Below are 13,962 nucleotides of genomic sequence, written 5' to 3'. Positions count from 1 at the left end.
AGTCAAGTAGAGGCAAACTAGTGACACTCTGTTTGTCTATGTATTCACACATTTACTAAGTTTCCGGTTAATACAATTCTAGCATGAATAATAAACATTTATCATGATATAAGGAAATATAAATAACAACTTTATTATTGCCTCTAGGGCATATTTCCTTCAGTCTCCCACTTGCACTAGAGTCAATAATCTAGATTACATTGTAATGATTCTAACACCCATGGAGTCTTGGTGCTGATCATGTTTTGCTCGTGAGAGAGGCTTAATCAATGGGTCTGCAACATTCAGATCTGTATGTATCTTGAAAATCTCTATGTCTCCCTCCTTGACTTGATCGCGGATGGAATTGAAGCGTCTCTTGATGTGTTTGGTTCTCTTGTGAAATCTGGATTCCTTTGCCAAGGCAATTGCACCAGTATTGTCACAAAAGATTTTCATTGGACCCGATGCACTAGGTATGACACCTAGATCGGATATGAACTCCTTCATCCAGACTCCTTCATTTGCTGCTTACGAAGCAGCTATGTATTCTGCTTCACACGTAGATCCCGCCACGACGCTCTTCTTGGAACTGCACCAACTAACAGCTCCACCATTTAATAAAAACATGTATCCGGTTTGTGACTTAGAGTCATCCGGATCAGTGTCAAATCTTGCATCGATGTAACCGTTTACGACGAGCTCTTTATCACCTCCATATACGAGAAACATATCCTTAGTCCTTTTCAGGTATTTTCAGGATATTCTTGACCGCTGTCCAGTGATCCACTCCTGGATTACTTTGGTACCTCCCTGCTAAACTGATAGCAAGGCACACATCAGGTCTGGTACACAGCATTGCATACATGATAGAGCCTATGGCTGAAGCATAAGGAACATCTTTCATTTTCTCTCTATCTTCTGCAGTGGTCGGGCATTGAGTCTGAATCAACTTCACACCTTGTAATACATGCAAGAACCCTTTCTTTTCCTGATCCATTTTGAACTTCTTCAAAACTTTATCAAGGTATGTGCTTTGTGAAAGTCCAATTAAGCGTCTTGATCTATCTCTATAGATCTTGATGCCCAATATATAAGCAGCTTCACCGAGGTCTTTCATTGAAAAATTCTTATTCAATTATCCTTTTATGCTATTCAGAAATTTTGTATCATTTATGATCAACAATATGTCGTCTACATATAATATCAGAAATGCCACGGAGCTCCCACTCACTTTCTTGTAAATACAGGCTTCTCAAAAAGTCTGTATAAAACCATATGCTTTGATCACACTATCAAAGTGTATATTCCAACTCCGAGAGGCATGCACCAGTCCATAAATGCATTGCTAGAGCTTGCACACTTTGTTAGCACCTTTTGGATTGACAAAACCTTCTGGTTGCATCATATACAACTCTTCTTTAAGATATCCATTAAGGAATGCAGTTTTGACATCCATTTGCCAAATTTCATAATCATAAAATGCGGCAATTGCTAACATGATTCGGACGGACTTAAGCATCGCTACGGGTGAGAAGGTCTCATCGTAGTCAACTCCTTGAACTCGTCGAAAACCTTTTGCAACAAGTCGAGCTTTGTAGACAGTAATATCACCGTCAGCGTCAGTCTTCTTCTTGAAGATCCATTTATTCTCTATGGATCGCCGATCATCGGGCAAGTCAACCAAAGTCCATACTTTATTCTCATACATGGATCCCATCTCAGATTTCATGGCCTCAAGCCATTTTGCGGAATCTGGGCTCATCATCGCTTCCTCATAGTTCGTATGTTCGTCATGGTCAAGTAACATGACTTCCAGAACAGGATTACCGTACCACTCTGGTGCGGATCTTACTCTGGTTGACCTACGAGGTTCGGCAGTAACTTGATCAGAAGTTTCATGATCATCATCATTAGCTTCCTCACTTACTGTGTAGGAATCACTGGAACTGATTTCAGTGATGAACTACTTTCCAATAAGGGAGAAGGTGCAATTACCTCGTCAAGTTCTACTTTCCTCCTACTCACTTCTTTCGAGAGAAACTCCTTCTCTAGGAAGGATCCATTCTTAGCAACGAATATCTTGCCTTCGGATCTGTGATAGAAGGTGTACCCAACAGTCTCCTTTGGGTATCCTATGAAGACACATTTCTCTGATTTGGGTTCGAGCTTATCAGGTTGAAGCTTTTTCACATAAGCATCGCAGCCCCAAACTTTAAGAAACGACAACTTGGGTTTCTTGCCAAACCACAATTCATAAGGTGTCGTCTCAACGGAATTAGATGGTGCTCTATTTAATGTGAATGCAGCCATCTCTAAAGCATAACCCCAAAATGATAGCGGTAAATCAGTGAGAGACATCATAGATCGCACCATATCTAATAAAGTGCGGTTACGATGTTCGGACACACCATTACGTTGTGGTGTTACAGCTGACGTGAGTTGCGAAACTATTCCGCATTGTTTCAAATGAAGTCCAAACTCATAACTCAAATATTCACCTCGACGATCAGATCGTAGAAACTTGATTTTCTTGTTACGGTGATTTCCCACTTCACTCTAAAATTCTTTGAACTTTTCAAATGTTTCAGACTTATGTTTCATTAAGTAGATATACCCATATCTGCTCAAATCATCTGTGAAGGTGAGAAAATAACGATATTTGCCGCGAGCTTCAATGTTCATTGGACCACATACATCAGTATGTATGATTTCCAATAACTCTGTTGCTCGCTCCATTGTTCCGGAGAACGGAGTTTTAGTCATCTTGCCCATGAGGCATGGTTCGCAAGTACCAAGTGATTCATAATCAAGTGATTCCAGAAGTCCATCAGAATGGAGTTTCTTCATGCGCTTTACACCAATATGACCTAAACGGCAGTGCCACAAATAAGTTGCACTATCATTATCAACTCTGCATCTTTTGGCTTCAATACTATGAACATGTGTATCACTACTATCAAGATTTAGTAAAAATAGACCACTCATCAAGGATGCATGACCATAAAATATATTACTCATATAAATAGAACAGCCATTATTCTCTGATTTAAATGAATAACCGTCTCGCATTAAACAAGATCCAGATATAATGTTCATGCTCAACGCTGGCACCAAATAACAAGTATTTAGGTCTAAAACTAATCCCGAAGGTAGATGTAGAGGTAGCGTGCTGGCGGCAATCACATCGACTTTGGAACCATTTCCCACGCGCATCGTCACCTCGTCCTTAGCCAATCTTCGCTTAATCCGTAGCCCCTATTTCGAGTTGCAAATGTTAGCAACTGAACCAGTATCAAATACCCAGGCACTACTGCGAGCATTAGTAAGGTACACATCAATAACATGTATATCAAATATACCTTTCACTTTGCCATCCTTCTTCTCCGTCAAATACTTGGGACAGTTCCGCTTCCAGTGACCAGTTCCTTTGCAGTAGAAGCACTCAGTCTCAGGCTTAGGTCCAGACTTGGGTTTCTTCACTTGAGAAACAACTGGCTTGCTGTTCTTCTTGAAGTTCCCCTTCTTCCCTTTACCCCTTTTCTTGAAACTGGTGGTCTTGTTGACCATCAACACTTGATGCTCCTTCTTGATTTCTACCTCCGCAGCCTTTAGCATTGCGAAGAGCTCAGGAATCGTCTTATCCATCCCTTGCATATTATAGTTCATCACGAAGCTCTTGTAGCTTGGTGCCAGTGATTGAAGAACTCTGTCAATGACACTATCATCAGGAAGATTAACTGCCAGTTGAGTCAAGTGGTTGTGGTACCCAGACATTCTGGGTATATGTTCACTGACAGAACTATTCTCCTCCATCTTGCAGCTGTAGAACTTATTGGAGACTTCATATCTCTCAATCCGGACATTTTCTTGAAATATCAACTTCAACTCCTAGAACATCTCAGATGCTCCATGATGTTCAAAACGTCGTTGAAGTCTCGATTCTAAGCCATAAAGCATGGCACACTGAACTATCGAGTAGTCATCAGCTTTGCTCTGCCAGGTGTTCACAACATCTAACGTTGCTCCTGCAGTGGGTTTGTCACCTAGCGGTGCTTCCAGGACGTAATTCTTCTGTGCGGAAATGAGGATAATCCTCAAGTTACGGACCCAGTCCATGTAGTTGCTACCATCATCTTTCAACTTAGCTTTCTCTAGGAACGCATTAAAACTCAACAGAACAACAGCACGGGCCATCTATCTACAACAGCATAGACATGCAAAATACTATTAGGTACTAAGTTCATGATAAATTAAAGTTCAATTAATCAAATTACTTAAGAACTCCCACTTAGATAGACATCTCTCTAATCATCTAAGTGATCATGTGATCCACATCAACTAAACCATGTCCGATCATCACGTGAGATGGAGTAGTTTTCAATGGTGAACATCACTATGTTGATCATATCTACTATATGATTCACGCTCGACCTTTCGGTCTCAGTGTTCCGAGGCCATATCTGCATATGCTAGGCTCGTCAAGTTTAACCCGAGTATTCTGCGTGTGCAAAACTGGCTTGCACCCGTTGTATATAATCGTAGAGCTTATCACACCCGATCATCACGTGGTGTCTCGGCACGACGAACTGTAGCAACGGTGCATACTCAGGGAGAACACTTATACCTTGAAATTTAGTGAGAGATCATCTTATAAGGCTATCGCCGAACTATGCAAAATAAGATGCATAAAGGATAAACATCACATGCAATCAATATAAGTGATATGATATTGCCATCATCATCTTGTGCCTTTGATCTCCATCTCCAAAGCACCGTCATGATCACCATCGTCACCGGCTTGACACCTTGATCTCCATCGAAGTATCGTTGTCGTCTCGCCAACTATTGCTTCTACGACTATCGCTACCGCTTAGTGATAAAGTAAAGAAATTACATGGCGATTGCATTTCATACAATAAAGCGACAACCATATGGCTCTTGCCAGTTGCCGATAACTGTGTTACGAAACATGATCATCTCATACAATAAAATTTAGCATCATGTCTTGACCATATCACATCACAACATGCCCTGCAAAAACAAGTTAGACATCCTCTACTTTGTTGTTGCAAGTTTTACGTGGCTGCTACGGGCTGAGCAAGAACCGTTCTTACCTACGCATCAAAAACCACAACACGGTATATTGATTGCTTTTTGATCTTCAGAAAGAACCCTGTTCGTTGAATCCGATTCAACTAAAGTTGGAGAAACTGACACCCACCAGCCACCTGTGTGCGAAGCACGTCGGTAGAACCAGTCTCACGTAAGCGTACGCGTAATGTCGGTCTGGACCGCTTCATCCAACAATACCGCCGAATCAAGAATCAACTAGGGACTACAAGCAATATGTATATACCCACGCCCACAACTCCTTTGTGTTTTACTCATGCATATAACATCTACGCATACACCTGACTCGGATGCCACTGTTGGGAAACGCAGTAATTTCAAAAAAGATCATACACACACGCAAGATCATGGTGATGCATAGCAACGAGAGGGAAGAGTGTTGTCCACGTACCCTCATAGACCGTAAGCGGAAGCGTTATGACAACAATGACAACACGGTTGATGTAGTCGTACGTCTTCACGATCGACCGATCCTAGCACCGAAGGTACGACACCTCCGTGATCTGCACACATTCGGCTCGGTGACGTCCCACGAACTCACGATCCAGTAGAGTGTCGAGGGAGAGCTTCGTCAGCACGACGGCGTGATGACGGTGATGATGATGCTACCGGAACAGGGCTTTGCCTAAGCACCACTACGATATGACCGAGGTGGATTATGGTGGAGGGGGGCACCGCACACGGCTAAGAGATCAATGATCAACTTGTGTGTCTATGGGGTGCCCCCCTCCCCTGTATATAAAGGAGTGGAGGAGGGGGAGGGAGCCGGCCTCCTACGCGCGCCCCAAGGGGAGTCCTACTCCCACCGGGAGTAGGATCCCCCCCCTCCCTAGTTGGATTAGGAGAGAAGGAAGGGGGAGGAAGGAAAGGGGGGCCCGGCTCCCCTCCCAATTCGGATTGGGCTTGGGGGCGCCCCCTCCTTTGCTCCCTTCTCCTCTCTCCCACTATGGCCCAATAAGGCCCATATACCTCCCGGTACATCGGTAAGTGCCCGATCTCACCCGGAACCATTCCGATGTCCAAATATAGTCGTCCAGTATATTGATCTTTATGTCTCAACCATTTCGAGACTCCTTGTCATGTCCGTGATCATATCCGGGACTCCGAACTACCTTCGTACATCAAAGCACATAAACTCATAATACGATTGTCACCGAACGTTAAGCGGACCCTACGGGTTCGAGAACTATATAGACATGACCGAGACACGTCTCCGGTCAATAACCAATAGCGGAACCTGGATGCTCATATTGGTTCCTACATATTCTACGAAGATCTTTATCGGTCAAACCGCATAACGGTATACGTTGTTCCCTTTGTCATCGGTATGTTACTTGCCCGAGATTTGATGGTCGGTATCTCAATACCTAGTTCAATCTCGTTACCGGCAAGTCTCTTTACTCGTTCTGCAATGCTACATCCCGTAACTAACTCATTAGCTACATTGCTTGCAAGGCTTATAGTGATGTACATTACCGAGAGGGCCCAGAGATACCTCTCCGACAATCGGAGTGACATATCCTAATCTCGATCTATGCCAACTCAACAAACACCATCGGAGACACATGTAGAGCACCTTTATAATCACCCAGTTACGTTGTGACGTTTGGTAGCACACAAAGTGTTCCTTCGGTATTCAGGAGTTGCATGATCTCATAGTCATAGGAGCATGTATAAGTTATGGAGAAAGCAATAGCAACAAACTAAACGATCATCATGCTAAGCTAACGGATGGGTCAAGTGAATCACATCATTCTCTAATGATGTGACCCCGTTAATCAAATGACAACTCATGTCTATGGTTAGGAAACATAACCATCATTGATTCAACGAGCTAGTCAAGTAGAGGTAAACTAGTGACACTCTGTTTGTCTATGTATTGACACATGTACTAAGTTTCCGTTTAATACAATTCTAGCATGAATAATAAACATTTATCATGATATAAGGAAATATAAATAACAACTTTATTATTGCCTCTAGGGCATATTTTCTTCACATATGTCCAATAAATTTGTGACGCAATTTCCACATCATGAACTGGATTACTGATATTCTGATGTTGCCTAGCGTTAAAACTGGTGTCATGTTTTTTTGTTAAAAAATACATATACAAAACATCTACAGTGTCTCCGAAAAATTGTTGTAACATTTCCTTCCACACACAAATGGTACGGGTACAATGTAAAGTGGACATGGCAGGATCTAGCTATGTGAAATGAAGCAAAATAAGTATTCTGGTAGTAGCTCATGCCGGCCGTTAAAAAGAAGCAGTATACAGAAGAGGTGGGAGATGAATTTTGTCCAGCTTTACTCATTTCTACAAAAATGAGGACCAGTATGAAAAATTGTCAAGTGCCTTTTGCAAATGTTCCATCGGCCCACGTTGAGGTTGAATCTTCCCCTCTTATTCTCCATCCAACGGCCCATAAGTAGCTGGTGCATCAGGTGCACCAGTCCCGTTAGTGCACTGGATACTTTCTCCATGTCACCTAGAGGTCACATATTTGTTGGATGATAACTGCTTACCTATGGAGGTTTTTGGATATTGTCTAGGCTTGTAAATTGGACAACAAGCATTACATACACCACAAATAATCAACTTGACAACCAATCATCAAAGTAATCTCACAAATACATAAAAAAAAGATTAAGCACAAACGAGTCTTGCTAATCCCTAACATCTCTCATACAGAGGAGAATTAATTGCCCATGAGAGAAGAGTAATAACTGAACACAGAGATCAAATGAAAGGGGCCATATCGATATTATCATAATTTGTCACAACAAGATAAATGATTAAACACATCACGATCTATTTATCAAAATACAAACGTAGTTTACAAACATGGCCTTACAAGTTGGACATTTCTCTAAAATGGTCGTGTTGCCGATGGAGACATGATTCAGAGGGACCCAGAACGGATCCAAGTGAAGTAATTCTCCTCTGAATCTCTCTCCCTCTGCTATGGTCGATGGTTCTATCTACCCTGTTGATCTGAGACCTCTCGCTCGATTACGAAAGTTGTCTGTGTAGTTGAGAGGAAGGCTCCAACGGCTGGTACGAGCGGCCGCGCTTATATCGGGCGTCGTCTTCTCTTAATTTGTCGCCAGATCCAATTATCTCGAAAGGGAAAGTTATCAATTTCTTTCTCAATCAAGCAAGATACAATGTTTCTTTATTTTCGATGTATCGGATAGTGAATGAACAAAACCGACACATAGTATGGTTAAACAAGCAAAGTACTCTCAAAAAACCCAATATAAAAGGGATCTATCACCCCCGTCCTAAGCTACAGTGATAAATGAAGTTGCGCTACCATATGTTCACATCCTCTGCCTATCGTATGTTGCCTCGACATCGACTCCTGCTCAATTCCCTCCAATGTCGCATGTTGTGTTGTGACGAGCTTGCAGTCTCGGTCGATCTTTGCTCTTCGATGATGCAAGATACCTTCCCACTTTTCAAACTGTTTTGATGTAGCTGTGTTGGAGCTCTCGGTTAAGGTTCATATCCGTCGACAACCTCACGACTACATTGTTCCAGCATCATGCCCCTTGTAGCAGATCTTGCGTCCATGCTTACGACACTCGTTGATTGTATTTGCTCATGTATCACGTCAGTGGGATCCGGCGTGCACGTGGGTAATTTCGACGTCTCGTAAGGTCTTGGTATTTTCATACCTTCCACAGCACCCCAGTTAAATCACAGATATTAAGGAGGAAAAAACGATGCAAACTACCGAATACATATGCCGTGTTGCAAACCCACTGGCAAATAACTAGTTCCCCCCAAAAAAGGGAACTTCACCCTTCTCTTTCGGGCGTACCGCGCTGCGAGCAGCAATGGCGTTGGCCGCGGCCGCGCGCAGAAGCCTCGCATCCGGTAGCCTCTCCGGCCCCCTCGCCCGCCGCCTCCATCCGTCACTGGCCCAGCTGCTTCCATCCAACTCCTCCGGCGATCCTCGAAAACCCTCGCCCCTTCCACCCCCACCCGCACCACGACCGTTTCACTTCGCGCTCGCCCCTCGCGGGACATCCCAAACCCTAAGCTTCCCCCCGTTCGGTCTTCACCTCTTCCCCGGGCCATCCCGCCGCAGCTTCTCCTCTTCCCGCGACACTGGCTTCACCGACACCCTCACCGATGCCGCCCATTCCGCAGCGTCCGCGGCGGTCCCAGCGAGCTTCCCCGGCGAGGTGGCATGGGCCGGACTCATCAATGGCCGTCGCGGCGGTGCAGCATCTCATCGACGTGATCCATTCCTTCACCGGTCTGAACTGGTCAGGGTTTAGGGGTTTGAGGAATTTGTGCCCTTTACCTTGTCTTCAGAATTTCGTTTCCGGTGTGCATCATGTTCCTTGTGTATTGTTTTCACTGCAGGTGGATTTCTATTGCTCTCTCCACAGTGCTGCTACGCTGTGGGATGTTCACAATTTCGACGCTTGTCAATAAACGACTATATGTAAGATCTTATGTATTTACCATTGTTCCTCCCTTTGGTTTTACTTTATTATGCATGTTAGAACACTTGCTTATACTGAGCGCTATAAGTAAGTAGGCTCGTATCTTGTGTAGCCAGAAGTTGCTTGTGCCCAATTAGTCACAGGTCAGATTTTATCCCATCTGTTGGTCATGAGAAGTAAACCAAATTTCTGCATGCAAAGTTAAGATTCTTTGCTCGGGGTTAATCCCACCACCAAGCAACAATTTTAATCAGCCATCTTTTTGTAGACCCAAAACTCACATGTGGGGAATATGTAGTAAATGTGTGCTATGAATGCAATACCCCTGAGTAAAATGTGTGTTAGGAAATGTGAGAAGCTCTCCAGTATCCTGTAGGTTTCAATTGCTCCGTATGAAGTTCTTGCAGAATTCCCATGCATCGCAAAAGTGCCTAACTAACTACAGAGCCAACTGAAATAAAATTTTAATTGTCATATTTTACTTTGAAGAACTTTGTTTTGATCACAGGATTAACCCTACTTTCTTTAATGCTTCAAACTTATATAGGGTATGCGTCAGGACCTTGAACAATACATCAAGTGGGTAAAGAATGTATGTAAGATCCCTGCAATAAGGGAAGCGAAACACTATTATATTTTGTACTACTCCTATTGCACTGTACAAGCCACATATTTTATTGTCAAGAAATTTGACTATACACAATCATTTCCTGCAGACTAAGGGTGAGAAATCAATACAAGAACTTGCAGATGCAGCAGATCCTATGGTCAGAAAGTATGTAAAATGCTTTACTTGTGCTTGTATTGTGACATTATTGCGGGCGCTAATGTTTTCTTTCTGAGCAAATACCGTTAAATGTTACATAGTTCTTGCTGGATGAAAGAAGAGACGTGTGTGATGTTTAGTGTTAACATGAAAGAGAGAAAAGGAAGTTTTGTGCTTCCCCTATCTTCTTTCTTTCCAGTGTTCAATCATGACACATATCTGCCTAAAAGTTATTCAATAGGAAAAAGATGTTAGATTGTTTCATCCGAGACATGAATGATTTTGGCCTAGCAGACAACCCAGTTTAAGAAAAATCTACTCCCTCTGATCCATATTAATTAATGCACACTTAGTACAACTTTAGTACAAAGTTATACTAGGTGTGCGTCAATTAATATGGATCTGAGGGAGTAGTAGAGCTTGTTTTTGATGGGGGCTGTGCACTGTGCAGCACAATATATTAAGAAAACCGCACTAATCCTGTCCAATTACTGTCGGCTCCCTGTAGATTGATATATATACATCCCCAGGAAGACATAAATGCATTTAACTGCAACAAAGTGTGGAGCCATGGCTCCATGGGACTGAAAAATCATTTCTAGTGTTGAAGTTGGATGTATGAACGTGGAAATTTAGTTAGGCCCTTTTTATTTGTGTTCTTGCATTTGCAATTTCAAACATAAAAAGAGTGTTGTTCCAGTCAAACACTTTGGAAGTTGTATAATGTCCATACCCCATACCTCCTTCAGCCAATCGGGTCACTTTTGCTGGACAGTTTAACGATAATAATTTCCTTTAATATTTGCTTATTTACTGTGAAATTAGAGTGCATGTGCAAACTTCCTACTTTGCCTTCTTAATACTATGGTGCCGTGGTGTGAGTGCCTGGGTCTAGCCAATATAATAATAATTCATCTTGCTGTGTAGCTTATTTGGCCTTTCCCTTCCAAATTGTTGCTTCTGACTTCTGTGCTCCTTATTGCGTTGATCAAAATTCCTTTTGACTGACAAATTTAACCGTGTGCCATAAACAACATCCAACTTCTTTTGCTCCTACTTGTTGTTTTAGGGACCTTGCATGGATTTCTCTAAATTCTAAATACTCGCTCTTGTTCACACAGGCTTGGTTTTCTGCCAACTCTTCACATCATTGTGACACCATATACCTTTATAACTCTTTACAGTGCTGTAAGTTGATTTCACATGTAAACCATCTGTTTAGCCAATTTTTTATGCATCGCTTCTTACCACCACAACCACCTTCTTGTTTCCATTTTCACAGACTTCTTGTCATTTCAATTTTCTGTCATGCTTCTAGATATCAAACATGGTTGAGAAAGTTCCATCTTTAAAAGGGGGTGGAGCTTTATGGTTTCCTGATCTGACGACCCCTGATGCTCTTTGCATCTTTCCCATGATAACATCACTGTTCATCATGCTTCGCTTTGAGGTATGTGTACAGTTCTTCTTATCTAAATGTATGTTTGTTCTTGTGCTACAAAGTTCGAGATGCCATTTATCGCATCCTTCAACTAATTTTCCTTTAGATTTTGTTTAGTTTGTCTGTACTCCCACTGTACACTGTTTCCATGAGATTAATTTGTTTTCTTAAGTGTTACTCTCTATTGAGAAATGTAAGGTGGCAACTGGCCAGTGCTGGCCACGCTTTTCAGGATTCCGATATTTAGTTAAACAATGTGTACATTATTTGATACAAACTGATGTTGTTGGATTTGTATTAAAATCCCACCTAGCAAACTCAATTTTTTATCACAGAAACCACATAAATTTCACTAATTGTTGGTCAAAGATAAGCACTGGGAAGCGTGGACACCTTACCTTTCCAAATGGATGGAGGGATGACTAATATGAGTTTTTGGCTTTTAGGTCAACTATGGTGTTGCAGCAAAACGTACAGAACGCTCTCGCAAGATGGAAGATAATGTAAGGCAGGTTGTGAGAGCAATGTCTCTTCTACCTATGCTGTGGACAGCTACCCTTCCTCAGGTAGAGTGGATTACTTGCTCATGCTTAGAGTTTTTTGTTATTGAATAATTTTACATTGTTGAATTTAGCCTGAACACCCTCAGAATAGGAAGGTATTTACCCCCCGCCCCTCCTATTTCAAATAAAGCTAAAAATGGTAACCGGCTTAATTTTTTTGTTTTCTTCAATGCCTTGAGACAGTAGGTTTATTACCATGTCTCCGTGGGTTCTTAAATACTGCATTATGGTTACTGTCTTTTATAAAGGCCGGAAGATTAAATCCAACTACTAAGTATTCAAGCAAGTCTATTTAGGTTGTAAACATGCTGATACTGCCCTACTTTCTGATGTCAAATCATCTCCAAATTTATTGTCTGTCCAGGCGATTTCTTGTTCCTTGGTCACCTGGAGCGGTCTGACTCTTGCAGGAAAGATAGGTGAGACCTGTCACAGGCTCCTGTACCTTGCAATTCAGTTTGGCCTTATTTCCATTACGCTTGACAATACACGTCTTTCATTGCTTGCAGTTCTTAAGCATCCAGATGTGCAGAAAGTACTATACGGTGGCCCCTTTCTACTAAAACAAGAATGTTCCTCTTCCGATGGACAGAAGGGCCCGACTGCTGAAGATTCCCCGCCTCCTGTCAAAGAAGAGGAAGAGCCAGTTTCTCCAGAGACAAAGAAATCTTCTGATGCCAGCATTCACAGAGACGAGTCTGACAAGAAATCGACCAAAGACGTTAAATTTGGTATAATCCCGACTTATATCGCAGCATGTCCACTTGCTGGGACGACAATCTCCTAACGAACTGCCGTCTTGTGCTTTGTATCTGAGCCTAGATAGCTATGCTGCCATTCCAGGATTAGAGTGGCCGGCTGCTACTGCAGATGAGTAGGTAGCATACTGACGTGATTTAGCTTATCGTATCTTTAGTTTGTTAGCTCTAATATGATGGTTGAAAAGAAATTGGGAGCAGAAGCTTCATTTTTCTTAAGCACTGATGGCTTGGTCTTCGAGGAGCAAATTTATTGCGTTTTTGTGAAGAAACTTCCCTGATATCAAATGAAGATCTGTCATATGTCCTTATTCTGTAGGGTCCTTTCATTTAGATGAGGTTTAAGTAGATCTCACCATAGATGACACATAACAGGATTTTTTATTCCTTTCACTTATTTTTCCTCCTTTTGTTTCTCCACCCTCTTTATTGTATTTTTCTCTCTAGAAAATACGTAAATATAGTTGCCATGCAGTTGTGTGTAGTAACTCCTAGTGAGCATACGTTTGCGCAATAGCCGGCTGGCGTGCCGGAAAATGCCAATGGAGGCCGAGCTCCAGTGAGCTTGTTTTCAATTTTTATTTTTTTGGAGCATGAAAAATTCCAAATTTATTTTTTGAACACACATGCATATGTATACTATGTATATGCAAAATTTCACAGTATTATACGTTTACATGTGGCGTACAGGAAAAAGACAAATACACATTTTTAACGGGCCTTTTATTTTTGTTATTGGGCCAGAAATTTGTTATTTTTGTACAGCCTACAAATCACAACATTTTTCGACGAAATCTAACACGTTCTTGTGGAATACATATAAGTTTTCATGGTATCTTTTTAGGTTTTTTTGGAACT

At 42.0% G+C, this 13,962-nt stretch overlaps 1 protein-coding gene across 1 annotated transcript; it reads left to right on the top strand.

The window, feature by feature from the left end:
• Nucleotides 1-8,901: 8,901 nt before the first annotated feature.
• On the top strand, nt 8,902-13,415 carry LOC125510802 (mitochondrial inner membrane protein OXA1-like). The gene is made up of 9 exons (XM_048676068.1): nt 8,902-9,393; nt 9,494-9,575; nt 10,124-10,168; nt 10,293-10,351; nt 11,464-11,530; nt 11,661-11,792; nt 12,230-12,349; nt 12,711-12,765; nt 12,856-13,415. The coding sequence occupies exons 1-9, from the start codon at nt 9,257-9,259 to the stop codon at nt 13,131-13,133; spliced, it is 975 nt and encodes a 324-aa protein (XP_048532025.1). The 5' UTR covers nt 8,902-9,256; the 3' UTR covers nt 13,134-13,415.
• The last annotated feature ends 547 nt before the right edge of the window (nt 13,416-13,962 follow it).

Source organism: Triticum urartu, chromosome 1, assembly GCF_003073215.2.
Source record: "Triticum urartu cultivar G1812 chromosome 1, Tu2.1, whole genome shotgun sequence".
In the NCBI taxonomy this organism is placed as follows: domain Eukaryota; kingdom Viridiplantae; phylum Streptophyta; class Magnoliopsida; order Poales; family Poaceae; genus Triticum; species Triticum urartu.
The sequence above is the reverse complement of the archived record's forward strand: the minus strand, read 5'-3'. Positions and strand labels throughout refer to the sequence as shown.

Excerpts from the sequence above, each read along its gene's own strand:
- LOC125510802 (XM_048676068.1), top strand. The coding sequence starts at position 9,257 with ATGCCGCCCATTCCGCAGCGTCCGCGGCGGTCCCAGCGAGCTTCCCCG. Across the intron at positions 9,576-10,123 it reads TTGTCAATAAACGACTATAT|GGTATGCGTCAGGACCTTGA; the intron begins GTAAGATCTTAT and ends AAACTTATATAG. Across the intron at positions 12,350-12,710 it reads GGACAGCTACCCTTCCTCAG|GCGATTTCTTGTTCCTTGGT; the intron begins GTAGAGTGGATT and ends TTGTCTGTCCAG.